The following is a 26,216-nucleotide window of genomic DNA, read 5'->3' as shown; positions in this document are numbered from 1 at the left end:
CCCCAGCCACTTTCAGAATCTGAAAAGAGAGTATTCCAGTCAACATTGTCAAAAGCTTTCTCTAAGTCTACAAATGCTAGATACATAGGTTTGCCTTTCCTTAATCTATCTTCTGAGATAAGTTGTAGAGACAGTATTGCCTCACGTGTTCCAACATTTCTACGGAATCGAAACTGATCTTCCCCGAGGTTGGCTTCTACCAGTTTTTCCATTTATCTGTAAAAAATATGTGTTAGTGTTTTGCAGCCGTGACTTATTAAACTGATAGTTCGGTAATTTTCACGTCTGTCAACTCCTGCTTTCTTTGGGATTGGAATAATTATATTCTTCTTGAAGTCTGAGGGTATTTCACCTGTCTCATACATATTGCTCACCAGATGGTAGAGTTTTATGAGACCTGGCTGTCCCAGGGCTGTCAGTAGTTCTAATGGAATGTTGTCCACTCCCGGAGCCTTCTTTTAACTTAGGTCTTTCAGTGCTGTGTCAAACTCTTCACCAAGTATTGTATCTCCCATTCCATTTCTATTCCATTTTGCCTGCTTCATTAGTGCTTTTTTATATTTTCTCCTTTCATCAATTAAATTCAGTATTTCTTCTGTCACCCAAGGGTTTCTAGTAGCCCTCGTCTTTTTGCCTACTTGATCCTCTGCTGCCTTCACTACTTCATCCCTCAAAGCTACGCATTCTTCTTCTACTGTATTTCTGTGTGCCATATCTGTCAATTGTTCCCTAATGCTCTCTCTGAAACTCTGTACAACCTCTTGTTTAGTCAGTTTATCCAAGTCCCATCTCCTTAAATTCCCACCTTTTTGCAGTTTCTTCAGTTTTAAACTGCAATTCATAACCAGTAGATTGTGGTCAGATGGAAATGTCTCACAATTTAAAACCTGGTTCCTAAATCTCTGTCTTACCATTATATAATATATCTGAAACCTTCCAGTATCTCCCGGCTTCTTCCATGTATACAACCTTCTTTTATGATTCTTGAACCAAGTGTTACCTATGATTAAGTTGTGATCTGTGCAAAATTCTACCAGGCGGCTTCCTCTTTCACTTCTTACCCCCCAATCCATATTCACCTACTATGTTTCCTTTTTTTCCTTTTCCTACTATTGAATTCCAGTCGTCCATGACTATTAAATTTTCGTCTCCCTATCTGAATAATTTCTTTTATCTCATCATACATTTCTTCAATTTCTTCGTCATCTGCAGAGCTAGTTGGCATATAAACTTGTACTACTGTAGTAGGCATGGGCTTCGTATCTATCTTGGCCATAATAATGTGTTCACTATGCTGTTTGTAGTAGCTTACCCGCACTCCTATTTTTTTTTATTCGTTATTAAACCTACTCCTGCATTACCCCCATTTGATTTTGTATTTGTAACCCTGTATTCACCTGACCAAAAGTCTTGTTCCTCCTGCTACCGAACTTCGCTAATTCCCTCTATATCTAACTTTGACCTACCCATATCCATTTTAAATTTTCTAACCTACCTGCCCGATTAAGGGATCTGACATTCCACTCTCTGATCCATAGAACGCCAGTTTTCTTTCTCCTGATAAAAATGTCCTCTTGAGTAGTCCCCGCCCAGAGATCTGAATGGGGGACTATTTTACCTCTGGAATATTTTACCCAAAAGGACGCGATCATCATTTAACCATACAGTAAAGCTACATGCCCTCGGGATAAATTATGGCTGTAGTTTCCCCTTGTTTTCAGCCATTCGCAGTACCAGCACAGCAAGGCTGTTTTGGTTATTGTTACAAGGCCAGATCAGTCAATCATCCAGACTGTTGCCCCTGCAACTACTGAAAAGGCTGTTGCCCCTCTTCAGCAACCACATGTTCGTCTGGCCTCTCAACAGATACCCCACTGTTGTGGTTGCACCTACGGTACGGCTATCTGTATCGCTGAGACATGCAAGCCTCCCCACCAACAGCAAGGTCCATGGTTCATGGGGGGGACACACGCGAGACAGATAAGGATATTGGGCTAGATTCAGGTGGTGGTGGTGTCCATAGGAGGACAGCTTTGGCTGAAGATGACGTGTAGACATTTTGGGTTAAAGTTATGATTAGGAACCCTGCCTCTAAAACTTACATTCAGTTTCACATCTGCCAGATAATTATTCAGAAGTAAGTGAAGCATCTCTGTTGTGTTCACTTGTGGTTGGAGGACTCTAGATTTTGAAATAAACATGTGTGTGGTCGGTATCTTTTCTGTTTGTTCCACTCCCTCATGTTATATGGCAAAAGCAATGTCATTGGCATAGCAGAATGTTCTAGTCTGGACAGTATCAGGAAGTCCAGGACAGGTAGAAGTTTAACAGTAATAGTAAGAGAACTGCTCTGTGGGGCAATCTGTTGCTGAGCTTACTCTCCCTGCTTATCTTGCTTCCAGTGATTACCTGGAATCACTGCTCACTTAGCATGCTGTTAAGTCATGCCAACTTTATGCAATATATAATTTGAAGTAGCTTATAGATTATGCCTTCCCTGCACACTGTGTAGAAGACAGCAGCAAGACCAAACACCATGGATATTTTTAGCTTTATTTGGAACCCTGCCTCCATGAGTGTGATGTAAGAGACAAAATTTGGTCACAGCGGCTGCACTGTGGTTTGTAGCCTACCTGAACAATTGGAATGTTCCCTAGGACAGCATTATTTATTCCATTATAGACAAGCCTTTCAAAAAGCTTGTAACAGCAGTTAAGAAGGGCTATGGGGCAATAGCTTTCTACCTCGTTGCTAGGTTTACCAGGTTCCAAATTATATATTGTTTTCAACTTCTTAAACTCCATTGAAGGCTACAAGTAACCAGGACATCAGTAAAGAGTTCTGTCAGATTGCTTGTTGGCTTACCTTCCCATATGAATCAGGAATTCAGGATGTATGCCATCAGATCAAGTAGCATTAAAAGGTTTGAAGTCCTTCTGTGCAAAGTCAGTGTCTGGATCTGTGAGGGCCTTGCATATTCTAATGGAGATGCAGATGTCTCCAGATCATAAAACTGACATCTAATACAACCGGTGTGCAGTAATGGTGTAGGAAGCAATGTGATCTGCTGTCACTTAGAAAATTTTCTGCACACTGGTCCACTTCCTCGTGATCTTCTCAAAAGGCTCTGCTTTCCTGCTCAAGTGAGTAAAGTCGTTAATTCTGACTGTACTGCCCACTTTTGTCTCGGAGATAGGTCCAAGCTAGATAAAAGTACAGTTGCTACACCAGGGTCCCCACTTTGCTGGAAGTATTGATACAGTGTTTCACTTTCATCTTTCTATCCCAGAATGTAGTCTTTTCGATATCCTCTTGGCATAAACATTCTACCTGTTGCCGTGGTTGAACCCGTGAAGCATTAGTAGTTGTCTTGTGATAGAAGGCTACAGCAAATACACTTGTCAAGTTTCTACAGAAAACTTCTTAGTCATATTTTTGGAAGTTAATTGAGCATGTGGAGCTGATCAAATGACAGGGGCTGTGATGCGAACTTTAATAATAAAAGTTTGTTGCTGCCTGCGAGGAAAGGCATGTATCACTTGTCTTGTGATGTTTATGGGAAAGCCCTTTTCATTGTATCTAACAAAATATGTTGTGGAATTTGAGTTCGTGCTCTAAGCAGCTGACCTGAAAGTACCTTGATTCGTTTGCCTCAAAACACCCCTTTCTGCAAGCATGCATCATTGATGAAGTACTTCCAAAAGTTGTGACTGTTGAAGTGTTTTGCATAATTGCAGGGTGTTGTGTAGTCTGAATGACAAAGTCGGAGAATTGTCGTAGGTTGTTTGTAAAAATTTATGATATGATACAATAGAATTTTATGACAACAGTATAAATCTGTCTCCACATTTTCACTAATTGGGGAAAGCCTCATTTGTATTTCTACAGACATATATAGCAACTCCATATGACCTGTGGTATGTTACTCCAAGCACAGTGTAACCAGGAATTTGACATTTACTTCAGAATTGTTCGTTGGAAGCAAGTGTTTCCTGAATGGTGACAATATCAATATCATTGTCCAGCAAGAATTTTGACAAGTAGTGACACCTTGCCTCACTAATACTTTTGAAGTTCATTTGGGGGAGTTGGTTAATTGGTCCCATGTTCCTCATTAATAATCTCTGAGAAGAGCTGTTTCTGCTGTTTGGTTGATGTGTCATTGTGTGCAACTCCTGGGAGATCCAGAGAATGGTCTGGGTACCAGTATTGCTGTTGTTCATTTATCACTAGCCATGTGTTGCTTAAAGAATGCTATGAATGTGAACAACTTTACTTCACAATATCTGGAGTATAAAAAGATAGGAAGAACCATAAAAGGCGAGGAAGTTTACCCAGCACCAATACTGATTTTGTTGTCCAAGGATGTTGCACCTCCCCAAGTGGCATTACAGGCCTTCTAAAGATTGAAAAATACACAGACTAGGTGATGTCTGCATAGGAAAGTCTGCTGTATAACTGTCTCAAGTATTCAGGTTACCGTTGGTCATGTGATACCTCTTTAACCACAATTGGAAGCAGGCTAAATAATTGTTTGGTTTCAAAAAACATAGACCAAATGACAGTTCCCTATTCACTCCAGAACTTCCCCATGTGAGGTACTACTACTACTACTACTACTACTACTACTACTACTATCAAAAATACAGTGCTCTCCTAGTGCCAGGAGTGGCATTAAGACTGCCTCCCGCGGTGTGTTGGAAAGGGGTTGTGTGTCCCCCTATTAGGTTTCAGCATAGCTGAAACAACCCTGGGCAACCCACTTGTTGCCACACTTCTGTAGAGTATGCAGCAGATGTTTTGCTGGGACACCCTTACTCATCCTCGATATGGTCCTGCTCTCTCTCCACCCAAGTGATTTACATATTTTTTGGAGCCTTGAAGAGACATCCATGGCTGTGAATTTGCTTCAGATGAAGAGGTGCATGCCTGGGTTCAACCATGGTTCTGCAGGCAACTGCAAATATTTTTCCATGAAGACACTGGCCATTGTGTCTTACAGTGGAATAAATGTATTAACAGTTACGGAGATTATTTTTGACATAGTAAACAGTTTACTTACTTTTTTATGTCTGTCTTATTTTGACTTGACTATCTCTTATAGTTTATGGTAACTAGATACCTTGCCATGATGAATCTACTATGCTGACTGCATCTTCCAGTTAAAGAAGGAGCAGTTAAGAAATTCCTCATTCACAGAACAAAAACATCTATTGCCTTTTCAATTAGGGCATTGTGATTTCTGGCCAGCTATAGTTGTCTCTCCGGTTAAAAGTTCTGTGCTTGTGTTGTTCCTCATGTTCAACTGTAGACTATTCTTTCAAATTGGCTCAGTAACTTGGCACTTTCCACCATGTTCAGAAATGTTCCTCATAGTTACCCATACAGTGGTGGACTTGGTGATATGATTTTGGTGTTAAGCACGTCACGTCACAATCTCTTCCTGTTCTTAATAATTTGGCTGTAACTACCAGATACACTGCAATATTTTCTCCAGTTAATTGGCATTTTAATAAAATCAGAGCATTATGCCAGTCCTTATTTGCAGAGCCACACTCCTAACTTAACCAAAAGTCAGTCTCAGTCTCTCTGCCTTGGCCAATTTTGGTGACTTCCTTTCGGATACTGTTCAGTCTGTTGGGTGATTCTAGATTGGGAAGTTGGCACAGGTGTGCATATAGTTTTCCACTTTCCTTTGAGAAGAAAGTGCAAGAGCTGGAAAGCCTAATTTGAAATTAATGACGGATGACAAGCCCATAGGAATACTGAAACACACAGTCCATCCCATGTCTAGAAAAACCCCTGGGGCAGAGGCATTAGAGCACAGTAACATGGCATGTACAAATAAAGTTGAGAAGTATGTTTGTCATGATGCTGATTTAAGAACTAAAATAGCTACAAACACTCTCAACTCTGATGTCATGACTTACATGATATAAAATCAATGTGTACTCTCATACTTATCAATATTTCACTTTAACATTAAGACTGTCAACACAGACATTCGAATTAAGGCAACGAGGCCATATAAATGGAGGTACAGTCAGTCTTTCTGTTACTGAGTTGTTGTTGTTTCCCTTTCTGTCTCACCTTACTGAACTTTCTGTGAATTGCTGGTTCACCATGTATGGTCATAGTAACTAAGGCAGGTTTATTCTCAGGACCAGGTGTGGTCACATTGTGGAGGGTGCCTTTACCTGGCTTGATTATTTTCTGCAGGCTGTTAGGCTGCAAGTCCTCACTTGGACTAGACTTCAGGCAGCTAACTGAAAAGCATCCTTTATTAAAATGTTCTTGTAATTTTTTGGAATTTCTTGTCATTTTGATGACACTTACTTTAACTTAACTGCATGTCAGTTAAGATTTTTTGTAATTGATATGTTGAGAAATATAAATGCTTTTAATAAAATATACAACAGGTTGCATTGTGGGATGGGGGGCTCATGGCCATATGTGACCGTCATTCCCCTTTCCCCTGCAAACTACTCATGGTTGTACCAGTATAAGATATGTTTAGAAACTGCTGCCAAAGTAGATGTTTAGGTAATTTGTAACCACATTTAGATACGAGAAGAGAAAAGGATCTACATAGATTTTGTAGAGACCATAGAATCCGAAGATGGATCCACAGGGTATGAAATGTCATATGCGCTATTTAAAATAGTTGTTAGTTATTCGCGAATGAAGGCAGTGCACACACAATTCTACAATAGTATAAAATCTACTAGCTATTTGTATCTTTTCAACTCCTTCCTTTTTGTCCTATAGGTAGCATAATGAAGATATCTTGCATTAGTATAACATCTTTTTTTTTTTATGTGGGGCATTGCTGTGTACATATCCATGATGATTTCTAGTTCCATAACTAACTTGGATTAATGCTATAAATGCTTAATTAGACAAACATGGTTTGGTGAATCTATCAATAATTATTTTATTTCTCTAAACTACTAACCCATTGTAGATAAACGGCTACTTGTATATTAAGTCCACGCATTATTTGCAGAAAATTATAGACGAAAATAAAACAAACTTTACAGGTATTTACTTAAGCACTGTGTAATGATAATAAGATCTTTGCACAGCAAAAAATATATATCTTTGGTTGTTAGGTCTGCTGAAAGTGTTTGTTGATAGTGGTTCAATGCGTGTGCCAACCGTGCACGTCAGTGTCAGGTATAGTGATTCACGGACAAAATTGGAACGGAAGCATGGGTGTTGTCAGTTTTTAAATAGTTCTGTGTTTCCTTGTCTTTTATTTGGAGGGGCTGTATAGCTCGTAATATACTAAGAGGCCGAAAACTACAAAGTTTTTGTCTCTAAAGGTACTGGCCTCAACGAGCCCATCAGAATTGTGGAAGTATAGTGTATACGGCATGGAAAATTTACTGGAACACGAGCGAACAGCTGGTGGTGTACCAAGTGTGTCACCAGATGTGAGAATTAACATAGAAGGCAGAACGGAAAATAGTCTTCCGACAAGTAATGTGGACAATATTCTTTTGTCAGAAGGTGACAACAATCGGAATCCCGCCGGAAAACCATCGAAAGACCTAAATGCAGCGTTTATTCAGAAGGAAAGTGCAACAACAGATGCTTTAGGAACGGCGAAAAGAAAGCGTAATAATAGTTCAGAGAGTTTAAGTAATGCTGATGAAGTAGAAGGGGAAGGTAAGTATATATTTTTGACACTTCTCATTCAAGACTGGTATTTACCATAACGGTTGTTAGGAAGTGGGCACATGTTTGGGCTTGGTTACATTAGTGAACATTTTGTGATTATTGTTAACGCGCGTAAGATCATTCAAGAATGTGAAACGAACCTAGGTTGACATTAATAAGCGAAAGACGCTGCTGTCTGACAAATTACGTATACGATTACCGATGTTTGTTATTAATAGGTAGCCTTGGAAATATACTTCTACTAAACCAAAATGACAATTTCTTGCTTGGCATAAAAGAATCTGATTAGAAAACAGAATAAAATTAAAGATAGTTAAAATCCAGTGCTACAACGAATAGGAAGCAATGACAGCTTGGAATACAGACAGTAAAACTCCAAGGTGAAATCTGGACAATTCCTTGACCGGTACTATTTTTAAGAAAGGTAGAAAAATAACGTAATTTATTCAATAATAGGAATGTACATCTAAGTCATGTAAGTGGTGGCATTTCTTGCACACAACTTTTCGCAAATTTACTACTGGACGTGGTATTAAGTCTCGATGAAAAAAAAAATGTTACTACCGTCTGCATTTGTGAACTGAATACCGGGATTGCATGTGTAACTGGACGTTGGCTTCGCAAAGACTATGTTAGGTCAACTATGTTCCCTGTATGCAAACTTGCCAATTATTTATTGCAGAACCAATAGTAAGTGTGATGGAACAGCTATTTTTGAAAAAAAAATTTAAATTATACAGCAGTAGAAAAGTATCAAAACCCGACAAGAAATAAGTGTGTGAACTATCAGTAGCTGTTTTGATAGGTATTGGGCTGGTAAATTTTCGTTAAAAATTTCGAAAGATTGCTAAATGATATAAAATGTGATGAAATGAAATCGATTGTGTGTGGAGATTTAAATGTGGTCTTTTTGCAAGATTCCGATTATAGAAATGAGATGTTAAGTATAGCCAGCAGTTTTGGTTTTATACAGACAGCAACTCTCCAACTAGAAACGCTGTTGACCAAATTTTTGTAAGACTACGTGAGCTTAACTATAACACCAACATTATAAATTTAGGTTACAGGGTTCACAAAGCTCCTGTCCCTTGAACTAAACACTGGCATTAAATTTGGGCCAAGAACTAAAATAATTGATCATTGAGAGTTCAGTGATGACAGTATCAGAGTGTTCAATTTTATACTGTCAGGGCAAACATGGGAGGATGTCTACTGTAAAACTGAAGTGAATACCGTATTTGACAGTTTCTGCAATGTGTATCTGGGTCATTTCGTGGTAATTCATGTTACAAAGTGATGTTTATATTATAGGTTTTGGACGATTAACAGAAGGAAATGTTTCTATTAAATATTTTTTCATCTCAAAACATACTTTAATACAGAATGCTCTATAAACATTGTTACATTACTACATTTATAAAAGTCATTCCATGTCAAATCAATGCACCTATGTTACCTCACCCTCTTAGATTTTGCTGAAAGTTGGTATACGTATAGTGGGCACTGAGACTAATAAAAATACCAAATTTCAATTTTTTTTTTATCTCAAACCATTCCTGAAATATGGCTATGTAAACTTTTCAAAAATCAGCCATAATTGTCATAGGAGGTGCCCTAATTGAGCTAGAGAACTGGGAAAGGTGTCATTTTGCATGCTCTTTCCAGGGATATACAACAAAACATAGCTTCTAAGTAATAACATTTTTCAAAATAGTAATTAATATTTTGATTTAATTTTAACTTTTTCTACAAAAAGTACATAATTGAAAATTTCCATAACTACTTCATACTGTTGTAAATCACATGGCAAAATAAAAGTGTGGGATGATGATGCGTTCATGTAAAAAAAAAAAATATTCCGGGCTCTTGGTTTTCACTAACGGCCCTAGATTGACCAAATTGACCTTCAACAAACTGGAATTTCTTTAAAATATAATGAAAGGTAAGTAAAAAAAGTATTAGAAATATCAAAACATTGATTGCTTATTTTAACTTCATACAACTTCACTAAGAGTATATTAACTGATGGAACAAAAACAAGAAATTGAGCATTTAACTACAAACTGAAATAAAGTATGAATAAGTACAAGTATTTACATAATAGTTCTGGTCCATGATGTTTGAAATGGAATTATTAAACAAATTATATACATAATGCTTGTTTTTGAGTAACAGGTATCTGCACATAGCTAAATTTAACACAATAGATACTAACAATAATTTTGAAACACCTTTCTATAAAATATACATTAACACTAACCTGAGGCAAAAATTAAGTTTTGAGTTGAAAGCAGTTTCCCAATAAATTGTCTTGGAACTTCACGTATTACATTTTAATAAAGCTGATTGGGTTTGGTTTACATCACTTTCATTAAGAATGTATGTTCACCCTGTCGGAGTAAATGGATTCACTTTTGTGAGAACATCCACAACTGACACTCACAGGACATCTGCATGTGCAGGATAAGAGAATGACTTAGCTGGTCCACGTGGATGAAGAAAAGTTATTTTCACTTCCTCAAGTTCTTGGTTTTTTTATTTTCTAAAATGCACCCAAGCCACGAGTTTCTGCCATATACAGTGGTGACATAGCCTGATACATCTTGAAACTTCAGTTTGTCTGGTGATGTAGTTACTTCCCTCTCCCAACTCTGCATATCACCTGAGAAGTATTTGACTATTAATTTTGATGTAGTGTTGGGAATGAAAGCTTGAAATTGTTATGCTCCTTTGATTGTCAATGCCTCTTCAAGTCGGCTTTTTAAGACTATTTCTGAAGCAGCATAGTCTTCTTGAGTGGAATATGCAAAATCAACATTTGTGATATTATCTACTGCCCACTCAAATAGATCTTGTCCAGTTTGGATCTGATTTTGGTGTGGCCTTCGCAAACTTGCACGAGCTGCCAGTCTCTTTACTGAACCCCCTACTCCATCACAAGGCCCTTTCCCATGTGCTGTGGCTGAAAAGTTCCAATCAGCTTTTATGTAGAAGTCTTCCCCATGAAGGCAAAGGTTCAGGAAGTTTTTCTTATTTTTATACTGAGCAGCAGAACTGTCAGAATAATAGTATATCTTTTTTGGAATCTTTTGAAATTTGTTAGATATGAAATTAGCTTCTTTTGAAAGGTGTAAACAGCACTTGTATTGTGATCCAGGCAATCAGAAACAATGATAAAGCTCATGTGCTCAATTTTGTCTTCCTGTTTGTAATATATAACATAAGGATGAATGGTAATCTGTTGTCTTGTCCAGTGGACAATTTTCTAAAAAATCACATATGACAACAAATTCAGATTCCATAAGGTTTTCTCTTGTGGAGTTAAGGAATGTTTCTTGTTGCTTGGCAATGAAGTCGTGCCGAATCAAAATCAAGACCTTACTACAAAATAAATCTATGAATTCTTCAGAAGTTTTCTGAACAATTTCCAGATTACATCGGTAAACTGACATCCACTGTCGGAACTGAACTTGTTCAATTAAGTTTTTATGAAAAAGAGTCTTATAAAATTTTACGTATGACAGTTTCTCCTGGGCAGTATTCACAGTTTCCCATGTTGCAATCAACTGATGATGGGTTGCAAAGCATTTTTGCAGTGCAATGCTTATAATTGTTCAAGCTGCTGTTTGTTATTGTATTTAGTTTGGCATTTTCTATCATTAATTTTATGTTTTGGTGAGTTGTGCACACGCAGACAGTGTGTGTGCCACTCCGCCCAGCTAATACACAATGTTTTGGTCTCAACTCAGCAAATGTAGAGAAACATATTTTTATGTTAGGAAACTTGTCTTTAAAATGCTCGTAAGATTCTTTAAGGTTACACAAAATAAGTCTTTTTGATATTCTTTGTTTTATTTTCACTTGTTTCTGTAATTGTCACACAATCTTTAATACCTGGCATTGCCCTGCTAATTTCATCATTTCCATGAATCCTTTCTCTTTCAAAATTTTTTTGGACTGCCAAACAATGTAATTAGGAGCATTAAATTCCCTCATTATTTTCCTGACACTCCACTTTTCAGGTGGACCTGTAAGAATCATTATGGTTTTTTTTCCCAACACTTTCATCACTGATGGGCTCTGGTGTCTTTTTCAATTTGGTTACATCTTTCCTACATTTATCACAAATCATGGCACCACTTGGTATTTGAGGAAATAATTTGGGCATCCATGTTGTGATATTTCTCAGTTTTTTTTTTTCTGTCTCTAATAAAATGATTTGACTTTTTCAATGGATTACAGCACTGCACTTTTTACTTGGTTCCATATTTATACAAAAACCACTTATAAACTGTCCTTCAATGTATACATTTACTTGAAAATGAACTATTAAATATAATAGATATAGACTGGTCAACACAGAGGTAACAATTGATTTGCACTAAAACCACAGTGCACAATAATGCTTTAGGCACACAAAGCCTTAGAAGGTAACAATGCAGACTACATCATCTCAACAATGGCTCCAGTCTCTGAATTATTGTACAGACATCAAGCCCTATGTATACGGTCCTCTACTGACGTACTACCTTAAAGGGGCTCGCCAGTACTTACCTCAGCTCAGTACAGCCGATAGATACACAAAAAACAACCGGAAATTTAAGTTCCTAGCTTTCGGAATAAATGTTCCTTCATCAGGGAGTTCCCTGTTGCTTCATAACCTGGGTTGTGAGTAACTAGATCCACTTTCCCTTCTTCCCTTTCTTTCCCCTCTCTCCTCCCTGATGAAGGAACATTTATTGCGAAAGCTAGGAACTTAAATTTTCGGTTGTTTTTTGTGAATCTGTCGGCTGTACTGAGCTGAGGCAAGTACTGGTCAGCCCCTCTATCTCTTTCTTAGTATTTCTTTTACATCTTTATATGAAATTTTCCATTAATTATTTAGTACTACTTTAAAGGTCAGTTTGGTCAAACTAGGGCCGTTAGTGAAAAACAAGTGTTCGGAATAATTATTTTTTTTAACATCGAACCCATCATCATCCCACATTTATATTTTGCCATGTGATTTACAACAGTATGAAGTAGTTATGGAAATATTTTGAAAATTTTCAATTATGTACTTTTGTAAAAAAAATTAAATCAAAATATTAATTACCATTTTGAAAAACATTAATTAGAAGCTATGTTTTTTTTTCTTTCACTGGAGAGAGCATGAAAAATGCTGCCTTTCCCAGTTCTCTAGCTCAATTAGGGCAGCTCCCAGAGCAATTTAAAAAAAAGTCCATTCACACATTTTTGGCCAGTTTTTGAAAAGTTTACATGACCATATTTCAGGAATGGTTTGAAGTAAAATATTGAAATTTGGTAGTTTTCTTAGTTTCAGTACCCACTGTAGTATACCAACTTTCAGGAAAATCTTAGAGGATGAGGTAAAATTTTTATTTAAAGTGTGTTGTTTTGACATGGAATGACTCAAAATCATATCTTATAATTATTCTTGGTAACTCAAGTTACATTTCTAAGAAATGGCTTTTGCATACAATACATAAAATAACAAAATCTGCTCTGTTTTATGTGAACATTTCTTGTAAGTCTTACACACAATACTAGAAGATCTTGCAAGTGTTTTATCAAAGTTCCAAACATTTAATCTCCAATAAAATAAATATTAAAACGTAATGAACAGGTAACTTGCATTGCAACATATGGTAACTCACGTTACTTTGTCACAGATCACAGTCAAACTTGAAATAACCACGGGAATTTACAACACTTTGAGTGTTCACTTTTCTGACAGGATTGTCTTTAGTGTAGTATATCTCATCTATAATTTTAGGCCAGTTCCAAAACTTCCCATCTTTCATCATAACGTCAACTATAAACTCACAATTTCCAATTTTAGTAACATTACCAGGAAAATATGAATTGTCACATTTTTACCACTACCCCAGTCATCTACTTGTATATCTAGTGATGTTTTTGTTCTGTTAGTGTTTTCCTCTGCTGCTGATGTAGTGGTGTGTCCTACGACTTAATTATTATAGAGTTACAAGTGATTAATTGTAGAAATATTTAAGAAACGCTTGCAGTTCTTGATTAAGTCAGAGAGATGTAGGTTTTTGCTTCTTTGGCTAAAGTCTTCTTCACCCATAAGAACTGCTGTCACATTAGAAGAATAATTCAACAATGCTTTTACAAAAATCTGTTGCATTGTTTACAACACATGTCCCGCTTATCACATGAGATCAAACTTGGAATTTGACAGCCCCACCAATTCCATCCAATGGCTCCTTTCCATGAGAAGTTGCAAAGCAGTTCCATGTAATTCTTTTGGCATGACTCTTACTTAAAACTTTTATAGCCTCTGCAATATATCTTTTTTTAGCTGGGAAGCAGGACCATCTGACCACATTGTATCTTGTCTAATATTTTTTGGCTGTTCTTCAAGAAATCTATCAACATAGGGAATGACAGTGTTTTTTGTGTGGTCCATATTATCAGATACCAACACGTAGGGGTGACAAGTACCTGATTGCCAAATCATGGCAGTAAAAATACTAATTTGATTCTGCTGTCAATGTGCGGATTGAATTTCATCTTGACTTACACATGTAAATTTTTCAGAAAAGTAGATTTGCATCATGGCAGTTGGCACTCTCGGAAGGTAGTGATCGCTTATAACTCTGATAGTTCTTGGATTGCTCTCTCTTAAAGTAGCCGTGCTCAAAAAATTTAAGTCACATGGTGAGAATATGATCAATAAGATTCTGTAATGTACCTTCTTCCTCTATTTTCAAAATTCTGCCATCATTCTCCTGCCACACATACTATTTCACGCCGTACTCTTGTACACCAGTATATAAATCAAGAAGTTTGACTGCCAATAAATCTTTACATTTCATTCACTTTCCCATACAACAATTAGCTGTAGGCTCTGCACATAGAAAAAAATGCTGTCAAGTTACTGGTGTACTTTAGTATTTGAGGTACTGGGCTATGAAGAGTGTTAATAGTGCAGATGAAAATCTCATTTCTGCAGGCGCGCGCGCGCGCGCGCCGCGCGCGCGCGCCCGCGCGCGCGCACACACACACACACACACACACACACACACACACACACACACACACACACACACACACACACACAATGTGGAAGTTTATTGGCAAGCATGAGGGGGGGGGGGGGGGGGGATATTCAACAAGGTTGTAAATGATGGCAAATAAGAACCACATTTCAAGTGCAAAAAATAAAATGAAAGCTGTCTCAAAGGCTATTAGAGCAGAAGCTGGCACAGAGTGTTTTTCACCAAAGAATATATCTCTGCAAATTGAAAATAACTCACTCTCAGATCGAAAAGAGGTAGCTCATAAGTTTAACATGTATTTTATGTTTATAGCAAATCAGTGTGAATACAGACATATGTGGCTACCAAATTTATTTAAATACTATTGTTAAGTTGTGTTCCTTCAAGAAGTCAGAAAGAGAGAGAGAGATGAAGCAAATACTGAGGTCAGTCAAAAACAAACATTCTTGTGGGCTGGATGGTGTGCTAGATTGCATATTCAGAAACTCTTCTCATTATGCAATAAAACCACTGATGTATACTGTAAACATATCCTTATCAACTGAAATCTTTCTCGGAAGTGTAAAAGCAGCTAAAGTAACTCATCTGTTCAGAAAAAAAGGGGACACTGAAAAAGTAAAAAACCATTTTACAGCATCACAACTCATTGTTTTCTCAACAATAGGAATCAAAGCTACACTACAAAAAAATTCATTACTGTCACCAAAACAGCATGGCTTCAGCAAGTCCAAATCTTCATTAGGCCTAACAGCTATGTATTTTTACTTAGCTCTTTTTAAAGCACTGGATGCTCGTATTTTTGTAGGTCTCTCAAAAGCATTTGACATAATTGACCATTATCTTTTTTAGTCACAAATTAGCTCAAAATGGTGTCGGAGGGATCCCAAATCAGTGTATAAGATCTTACCTAGAAGACAGGCAGCAGATGGTGATTTTAAGGCATAATAACATTAAAGAAAATGTCATATCAACATCATCCCATCTATCCAATAAATCATCAACAAAGTGTGGAGTGTCACAAGGCTCTTTGCTAAGAACTTTATTTTTCCTTCTTTGTATTGATGATTTACATGACCTTATTAAGGTGCAAAAATAAATCTTACATAATGGTGGTGAAGACACAGAAATGACTGGGAAACGACAACAGTAGTAAAACTCGGCGTGTTATCACACCTCAAAGAAAGGAGACAAACACCCAACATCAAAGCCATTATAAGTTGTTGATTGTGCAGCAGACCACAGCTACCAACATAAACATTCAGTAGTTTCATGTAAGGAAGGAAATAAAGTAATCCACTGAAGATAACACAAAAAAGTGTTGCAACATGTCTGGGTGAGACAAACTTCCAACGGTCTCTTGCTTAAGGCACAATTCCTCAACCAACAGTTAAATTATTCAGCACCCACCTGTTGTTGTTGTTGTTGTGGTCTTGAGCCCTGAGACTGGTTTGCTGAAGCTCTCCATGCTACTCTATCCTGTGCAAGCTTCATTTCCCAGTATTTACTGCAACCTATATCCTTCTGAATCTGCTTAGTGTATTCATCTCTTGGACTCCCTCTACGATTTTTACCCTCCACACTGCCCTCCAATACTAAATTGGTGATCCCTTGATGCCTCACAACATGTCCTACCAACCGATCCCTTCTTCTAGTCAAGTTGTGCCACAAACTCCTCTCCTCCCCAATTCTATTCAATACCTCCTCATTAGTTATGTGATCTACCCATCTAATCTTCAGCATTCTTCTGTAGCACCACATTTTGAAAGCTTCTATTCTATTCTTGTCTAAACTATTTATCATCCATGTTTCACTACCATACATGGCTACACTCCATACAAATACTTTCAGAAACGTCTTCCTGACACTTAAATCTATACTCGATGTTAACAAATTTCTCTCCTTCAGAAACGCTTTCCTTGCCATTGCCAGTCTACATTTTATATCCACTCTACTTCGTCCATCATCAGTTATATTGCTCCCCAAATAGCAAAACTCCTTTACTACTTTAAGTATCTCATTTCCTAATCTAATACCCTCAGCATCACGCGACTTAATTCGAATACATTCCATTATCCTCGTTCTGCTTTTGTTGATGTTCATCTTATATCCTCCTTTAAAGACACTATCCATTCCATTCAACTGCTCTTCCAAGTCCTTTGCTGTCTCTGACAGAATTACAATGTCGTCAGCTAACCTTAAAGTTTTTATTTCTTCTCCATGGATTTTAATACCTACTCCGAATTTCTCTTTTGTTTCCTTCACTGCTTGCTCAATATACAGATTGAATAACATCGGGGAGAGACTACAACCCTGTTTCACTCCCTTCCCAATCACTGCTTCCCTTTCATGCCCCTCAGCTCTTATAACTGCCATTTGGTTTCTATACAAATTGCAAATAGCCTTTCGCCCCCTATATTTTACCCCTGCCACTTTCAGAATTTGAAAGAGAGTATTCCAGTCAACACTGTCAAAAGCTTTCTCTAAGTCTACAAATGCTAGAAACGTAGGTTTGCCTACCTTAATCTACCTTCTAAGATAAGTCATAGGGTCAGTTTTGCCTCACGTGCTCCAACATTTCTACGGAATCCAAACTGATCTTCCCCGAGATCGGCTTCTAACACTTTTTCCATTTGTCTGTAAAGAATTCACGTTAGTATTTTACAGCTGTGACTTATTAAACTGATAATTCGGTAATTTTCGCATCTGTCAACACCTGCTTTCTTTGGGATTGGAATTATTATATTCTTCTTGAAGTCTGAGGGTATTTCGCCTGTCTCATACATGTTGCTCACCAGATGGTACAGTTTTGTCAGGACTGGCTGTCCCAAGGCTGTCAGTAGTTCTAATGGAATGTTGTCTACTCCCGGGGCCTTGTTTCGACTCAGGTCTTCCAGTGCTCTGTCAAAATCTTCACGTAGTATCGTATCTCCCATTTCATCTTCATCTACATTCTCTCCCATTTCCATAATATTGTCCTCAAGTACATCGCCCTTGTACAGACCCTTTATATACTCCTTCCACCTTTCTGCTTTCCCTTCCTTGCTTAGAACTGGGTTTCCATCTGAGCTATTAATATTCATACAAATGTCTCTTTAATTTTCCTGTAGGGAGTATCTATCTTACCCCTAGTGAGATTAGCCTCTACATCCTTACATTTATCCTCTAGCCATCCCTGCGTAGCCATTTTGCATTCCTTTTTGCCTGCTTCATTTACTGCATTTTTATATTTTCTCCTTCCATCAATTAAATGCAATATTTCTTCTGTTACCCAAGGATTTCTAGCAGCCCTCGTCTTTTTACCTACTTTATCCTCCGCTGCCTTCACTACTTCATCCCTCAAAGCTACCCATTCTTCTTCTACTGTATTTCTTTCCCCCCATTCCTGCCATTTGTTCCCTTACACTCTCCCTGAAACTCTGTACAACCTCTGGTTTAGTCAGTTTATCCAGATCCCATTTCCTTAAATTCCCACCTTTATGCAGTTTTATTAGTTTTAATTTACAGTTCATAACCAATAGATTGTGGTCAGTCCACATCTGCCCCTGGAAATTTCTTACAATTTAAAACCTGGTTCCTAAATCTCTGTCTTACCATTATATAATCTATCTGAAATCTGTCAGTATTTCCAGGCTTCTTCCAACTGCTTCTTCGTCATCTGCAGAGCTAGTTGGCGTATAAACTTGTACTACTGTAGTAGGTGTCGGCTTTGTGTCTATCTTGGCCACAATAATGCGTTCACTATGCTGTTTGTAGTAGCTTACCCGCATTCCTATTTTTTTTTTTTTTTATTCATTATTAAACCTACTCCTGCATTGCCCCTATTTGACTTTGTATTTATAACTCTGTATTCACCTGGCCAAAAGTCTTGTTCCTCTTGCCACTGAACTTCACTAATTCCCACTATATCTAACTTTAACCTATCAATTTCCTTTTTTTAAATTTTCTAACCTACCTGCCCGATTAAGGTATCAGACATGCCACGCTCCGATCTGTAGAACGCCAGTTTTCTTTCTCCTAATAATGACGTCCTCTTGAGTAGTCCTCACCCCGAGATCCGAATGGGGGACTATTTTACCCAAGAGGATACCATCATCGTTAACCATACAGTAAAGCTGCTTGCCCATGGGAAAAATTACGGCTTTAGTTTCCCCTTGCTTTCAACTGTTCGCATACCAGCACAGCAAGGCTGTTTTGGTTAGTGTTACAAGGCCAGATCAGTCAATCATCCAGACTGCTGCCCCTGCAACTACTGAAAAGGCTGCTGCCCCTCTTCAGGAACCACATGTTTGTCTGGCCTCTCAACAGATACCACCTAATGAGTTAAAATTGCAGCAACATAAAAATATATGTAAACGTAAACACACACACACACACACACACACACACACACACACACACACACACACACACACACACACACACACACACACAAATAAATTTGACTTGTCTTATATTCAGTACACCATTTAAATAAGTAATGAATCAAATGGACCATATAAATGAAATTAAATGTCAGATCAGGTGGAAGTTTACTAGTGTGTTATGTTTTTATTTTTGTAGTCAACGGAAAATTGCTTTAGGTAAGTAAAAACAAACCAAATTGTATTCTATAAAAAAACGTGTGTGTGTTGATGGCACAAGCTTTCATATTTTCATATGAAAGTGAATTTGGTGATGGAAGCCACTACTGTTTATGCCATTTCTTCTCATTTTCTGCCCTACTGTTAGATAATTTGGAAAGGATTAATCTACTTTACCCTTTCCTTGCTAAATCATTTTTTTCATTGTGATGCAGTGTAACAAACTAGATTCTTCATACAGTTACTTCCAAATGATTAAAACTTTTAATGCATGTTAAAACTAACATACCCAGTGTTTCACTAGCAGGCACATAAAATGGACATGCTAGTGATTACCCTTTCTGCTGTTAACTGTACATACTGAGCAGCTCCCAATACATTGTCACATTTACATTTAAACAGTGAGACCCATACTACACTGGGAAAGAATTTTATCAAATATTTCTTATAAAAGACATTTTAGAACATCTTTGACAGTGTACTGGAGTATTTTTATCATAACTTTTTTAAAAGTTGAAGCATTGCCCTAGCTTTCATAAAAGATCTGTAAAAAATCTTTGACCGTGTAACATAGAGCTAGTGACCTACCCATGATCGATTTCACAGCATATCTAGGTACATAGCCTTTTTTCATAAAGAAGCCATCAGTAATAAAATTTCATTTAGTGCAGTTAATTAATCATTCCATTTTTTATACTTGCCTTGCATGACTCATCTTGGTAATACTGGTGTCAAAGATTTGTATGTTGGCATAAGAAATGTTCATGTAGTATCGTCGTGTTTAGTGCCTATTTTGTCACCCACTGTGTAATAATATATGAATATTATTGTAGTAAGGAAATGCTAAACCCTTCTGCCTCTACATCACAAATGACAACATCAGAAATTTGTAAGCGAGTTGTAGTTAGATACATAGTTTTTCTGTTTATAACGGATATGAGATAGTGAAATTTGGTCCTCCTCAGTTTAAAGCGAATAGGCAGCAGACATGTTAAATATATGCTATGTCTTTACACACAGTTTTATTTGTCACTTGGCTAATATTTTTAAGCACCGGCATCACATTCCTGAAAGACTGTTGAAACTGTTTTAGCTTAAGCAGAGGAAGACTGTGGTACAGTTTGGAAGTACTTAAGCTACAATCAAAATAATTGTGTGGCTAATTAGTGAAGTATAAAGCGACAGTAATAGAAGAAACATAAAAAGTCAAACAGATCTCGTGTATTTTTTAATTACCCATTCTGTGTCATTCACCAGCCATAGCTGGACAGACAGCATCAAGCTTACAGTATTATTAGTACAATAAAATGATATAATGTTGCAGTTCAAACTATGACATTAAAATGAACACTATAAAATATAAAGTTAAGAATTAGATTACAGTATACTTAACAGTAAAAAGATAATCAGTATTAGAACTCAGAGGAGTAAAATATCAGAATTGCTGTTTTGATAATCACCTGAGTTACAGCTCAGATAGGCACTGTTTTATTACCTGAGAAGCATTCTTCAGTACTGTACAGTGGTTATGCTTTTAATATGCAAAAAAAGTTCTAAATTGTTTGATGAGTAATGACTGAATACTGTTAAGTAAGAGGATGAATAATGTTAGTGCCACCAATGGGAAGCCAAAGTGTGCCTTAGTCGACAGACATGTTGACCTGTCTATACTATCTTTGTAGTGAGTGCTGTATTGATGAACTACTTTTCTCTTTCTGTGGGTCTTATTACTAGTCTTTGAGTGAACAAAACAACTGAAAGTATATTGACTGAAAAAGAGTCAGATCTCTTAAACTGGTTTGCAGTGGTCTTTTTTTTAGATACTCGCCCCATTGCTTTCTTTTTCTATAAAAGCGCATTCTTGCAGTCTCCAGATGGCTGCACAGTAACAGCCACAGCAAATGTAGCTGTGGAACATTGCTTGGGCTACTGTTAGTAGATACGGTTATTTTAATTTTTTATTTTACACGTCTAGTTCCATAGGACGAAATTGAGGAGCAAATCTCCAAGGTCATCAAATGTGTCAGTACATGAAATTACAACAGCCAAAAAAGACAAGCCATAAGTTTAAGTAAACACTATCAACCATATAACATAGGAATCAGCTTAATTTTTCAAGAAACTCCTAGACAGAATAGAAGGAAATTTTTCAGTCTCATTTGAAGCGTGTGGATTATTGCTAAGATTTTTGAATTCTTGTGATACCTTATTGAAATTGGATGCAGCAGTATACTGCACACCTTTCTGCACAAGTCAAGGAAATGCGATCCTAATGCAGATTGAACTACCTGTTTCTGAGCCAAATATATTCTTTGATAATGGGACGAGTTACCCAAAATATAATACCATACGACATAAGCAAATGAAAATAAACAAAGTAGACTAATTTTTGTGCGTTGTGGTCATTTATTTCAGATATCATGCCTGGTGAAACTCGACCTATTGATACTCAGCTAGCATCACTGCAATGTGAGCCATGCCCTCCCGCCTCCGCCATCACTACTCTCTCCAGCCTCATGTTAACACATCTTCCTGCAACATTAAGATGATGCTGATTATGGTGCTGAAACAGTTGCACAAAGTGCACATAGTGCCACCGGTTTGAGTGGCTATATTGACCAGGTCACCACATACACCATATTCCCCGACCCTACCAAGACTATTCCGTGCTCCACCCACAATCTCTACCTGATCCTCTTTCATAAAATTCCTACATAACATCCATATGCTGTCAGTCACTTGAGCCAACCCTGCACTAGGCTTCACAATGTTGGTGACCTGGTACTCACTCCCCAACATTTCCTGGCAACTGCTATCCCACACCTCTACTGTGCAAACTATCTAGCAGCAGAATCTTCTTCTATCTGTTTGAATTTGCAACTAGGCTTCCTAACTTCTGAGGACTGTTGCATATGTCCTACACGTACAAGAGGCTCACCTCCTCTCAACTCTGACAGTTAGTCACATCTATTGCATAAACACAAAGTACAACTGTGTGAATATCTTCTTCTCGTGCCAGTTTCCATTCCCCAGCACCTTTGACTCTCCTCAACCTATGTAGTTCCTCCTTTGTGTCATGTAACTGCATCTGAAAGGTCCAAATCTTACACTCCCGCTCCTCTATCAACTTAATTTTACTACAGATTCCGCATTCCCAGGAGAAGATCTCACTAGAATGCCCACTGGCTTCCCCACTGCCCCTCCCCCACACCCCCCCCCCCTCCCATGAAAATACTTTGAACACATCCAACATCATAACCCACTACTCACAAACCTTTTGACAAAGCCCACACTTCTCACTATTGGTAAAATTTTTAACAGTTACTGAAAAAACTAAATGCTTACGTTACCTAAGTTCGATTACATTCTTTAGTTTCCTTGAAAGGTATAGAACCTGTGAGTGTTTGGAACATTCATATGTAGTGTGTTGTTGCCAGGGTATTTGTATTGGCAAAAATGCCCAGAAACTTAAAACCTGCTATCACTCAGTGCTTCAGTACCAGCCTCAGTGTTATGCCTTCATTATCTTTCACCTTGTTCATAATAAAACAAGGCTACAGAATAGGACTTTGACTAACAGCCTGAACTACATTCTCCCCTTTTGAGAACAAAGTTGTATTCCTCTGCAAACTGGAGGTATGCCCATTGGTTTCTTATGTCATTAATGAAAATTAAGAACAAGAGAGGCACTATTATTGGTCCACGTGGCCATGTGGCATACCGTGTTTTAACTTCATTTCAACTGAGCCTGCTTGTCTCCTTGCACTGATACAATATGTTGTCTGTTATTTAGATAAAATTCAGTTATTATTAAATTGTCTTTCCCGAATCCACCCCAGTTGTCCAATTGCGGAAACGAGACCTACAGTTTAACGTGGAAACCGAACCAACATGTTGCTTCATGTGACTCCTCACATCATTGAGAGGTGAAAGCTAGGTAAAACACAGACTGAAAATTCTGTGGCCCAACTGGGATTCAGTCCCACAACCTCTTGGTTACTGCTAGATCACCAGGCCTGACTACAGGGCCTTATTTGAGAATAAACAAGTGTCTTATTAAGGTTGCTTAATGTCAGTGCTATAGGCTCCTTGCCTTCACAGATGCAGACTAATTTGTAACTAACACCCCTGTGGGCCCCGGTGTTAGAATAGGCCCAGGTATTCCTGCCTGTCGTAAGAGGTGACTAAAAGCTTTCTCACCTTTCAGCTTTTATGTGATGGTCCCCTGTAACGTTTGATCTCCATTTTTCAAAATTTCCTGAAGAGCAAACCAGTTGGGGAAGGGCGCCTTACATGATGCATTGTGTCCATCATGCATTGAGGTCTTTAGCCCACTTTCTCGTCGAGGCATTGCAGTCCTGCTCATCCTCCATTTCTTGGGCAAGGACACCTCCATGGGTGCATTTTCCTCCATCCAGTATGCAAAGTCGTTTTTTGTGCCAACGATGGCCATGGATTTCTTTGCGCCTCATATCCAAACACTGTAGCCAGTCCGTTGCTTTGGGGCCACATGTAACCTGTTGGTTGTAGCCCCCTGACTACACAGGGATTACTCTGCTGATGCCTGCAACATTAACTCCCCTCGTATGCCAAGCAGTAGATGCCTGTCACCCTGGGGCATCGGGACTCCTGGCAATGGCCATCCTGCCAGGTGGCCTTTGCTGCGGCTGGGTGGTGCCCGTGGGGAGGTCAGAGTGGGTGGCATCAGGCCAGGTGACGCGCGATGGACCGTACGACGTCACCACTTGGTGGTGATCAAACGCCAGCAGTCTCTTAAGCATTCCAAGTCTCAGTACAGTGCAAGGAAGTATGATCCTAAATCATTCCTCTCCCTGGCCACACCACGGGAGGAAGGCCAGGCTAAGGATGGCAGCGAACCTTATTCGCCCCGGAACCTCATCTGTTCGAGAGCTGATGGGGACTCCTTTGTCTCGATGAAGCCTCAGTTTTTTGTAGAGCTTTTAGAGAACAAGTTCAGGGAGGTGCAGGGCTTGTCCAAAATGCGGTCAGGTTCAGTCTTGATGAAAACAGCATCCTTTGCCCAGTCACAGGCATTACTCACTTGTGAAACGCTGGGGGATGTTTCCGTTACCATCACCCCTCATAAGAGCTTAAATGTGGTCCAGAGTATTATATTCCACAGGGTCCTTCATTTGCAGTCCGGCGACGAGCTGCGCGCCAACTTAGAATGATGAGGAGTTTATTACATCTGGCACTCTCTTGGGATCCAAGGGATAATCAGGTTGCCACCAGTGCCTTCATCTTGGCCTTTGGGGGTGACACATTACTCAAGATGGTCAGGTTGATGGTCTACCTCTGTGATGTCAAGCCATATATCCCTCCCCCAATGTGGTGCTGTAAGTGCTGGAAGTTCGGCCATATGTCTTCCTGCTGTACTTCCAGTATCACATGTCTAGAATGTGGACACCCATCCCATCACAATACTCAAAGTGCCCTGCTTCCCATCTATGTCAGCTGCGGAGAGTGTCGTTCCCCTTGGTCACCAGACTGCAGGATTTTACAGCGAGAAAGGAAAATCATGGAATACAAGACCCTGGACCGACTAACCTACGCTGAGGCTAAGAGTAATTATGAGTGCGTACATCCTTGGGTATGACCTCCTCTTATGCCGCCGCTGTGAGAACAGTTGTAGCCTCCTCAGTTCCACGAGTTCCTATCAGCTCTCAGGGCCGGAAGGCTACACTTGCCCCCTTGATGGCGGGGCGGCAGTTCCCTCCCTGTTCCTCCCGCACCAACTACCTTGGGAGTACTGTCCCCCCAACCATCGGGGGCACCAGTCCCCACTTCTGAGCTGCAGGAGCGTAAGTCTTCTTCGGCTCCTCTCACTAGGAAGGGGTCCCTTGGACCACTACCCTTCCCTGGTTTCTGCTAGTGGGTAAGATGACACCCCCCCCCCCCCCCCCCCCCCCAGTTGCTGAAGAGCCCAGAAGCAGCTGGTCGTAGGTCTTCACGATCATCCCCCATTCCGGAGATGGACGCCCTCCCAGCCAGAGAAACTCAAGGAGCAGCAAGAGAAATCCAAACCAAGGGAAATGTGTTGGCACCCACACCACCACTACCTACAAGCTCTACGTCTGTGGATGAGGTGAAGATTCTGGCATCTGCTGAGGACCTAGATCACACCAGACCCTCAGACGCAATGGATATAGACAGCTCAGGCAAAAAGTCGGTAGCAGCAGGTGACTCTAGGGTGTGGACTGCCTCATTGAGTGTTCCATGCCTTCCCAGTCTCTTGATCACGTCATCCTCCTGTGGAATTGTGGTGGTTTTTTCCACCCCCCTATCTGAGCTATGGCAACTGTTAAGCTTTACACCAGCTTTCTGCATCGCCCTCCAGGAAACCTGGTTCCCCCGATGTGGATCCCTGCCCCTCGTGGCTACAAGGGATAATCTAAGAACCTTAGTGAATATAATAGTGTGTCAGGTGGAATTAATGTTTATGTCCTGAACTTGGTATGTAGTGAACCTGTGCCCCTTCAAACTCCTCTTGAAGCGGTGGCTGTCAGGAAATGAACAATGCACGAAGTAGCTGTCTGCAACATATATCTCCCTCCAGATGGTGCACCCCTTGCGGGTTCGGGGGTAAGAATAGGCCCGCGGTATTCCTGCCTGTCGTAAGAGGCGACTAAAAGGAGTCTCCAAAGTTTCAGCCTTATGTGATGGTCCCCTCTTGGGCTTGACCTGCCATTTTCAAAATTTCCGTTGTTAGTGCGTGCCATTTGGGGAAGGACGCCTTACGTGGTGTTTTTCTATTGGTCCATCGTTCACCTCCATCTTGCATGCTATCTATTGTCGTGTGGCGGGATTTACACCCCATGTCTTCTGGGTTGCCTCCTCGTCTTGTGCGCAATCCCCTTCTTAGTGCCCACGACATCTGTGGACCCTTTCCACACCTAAAATCCAGCAC

At 39.2% G+C, this 26,216-nt stretch overlaps 1 protein-coding gene across 1 annotated transcript in view; it reads left to right on the top strand.

The window, feature by feature from the left end:
- The first annotated feature begins 7,093 nt into the window (after positions 1-7,093).
- LOC126279093 (traB domain-containing protein) overlaps positions 7,094-26,216 on the top strand; it is a 153,891-nt gene continuing 134,768 nt past the window's right edge. Inside the window, exon 1 of the mRNA XM_049979563.1 lies at positions 7,094-7,671. Coding sequence (XP_049835520.1) covers positions 7,377-7,671 — 295 coding nt within the window. The 5' untranslated portion in view covers positions 7,094-7,376. The remainder of the gene's footprint in view (positions 7,672-26,216) is intronic.

The sequence above is a fragment of the Schistocerca gregaria genome, chromosome 1, assembly GCF_023897955.1.
Source record: "Schistocerca gregaria isolate iqSchGreg1 chromosome 1, iqSchGreg1.2, whole genome shotgun sequence".
Taxonomy (NCBI): Eukaryota; Metazoa; Arthropoda; class Insecta; order Orthoptera; family Acrididae; genus Schistocerca; species Schistocerca gregaria.
This window is presented reverse-complemented; position numbering and strand designations above follow the sequence as displayed.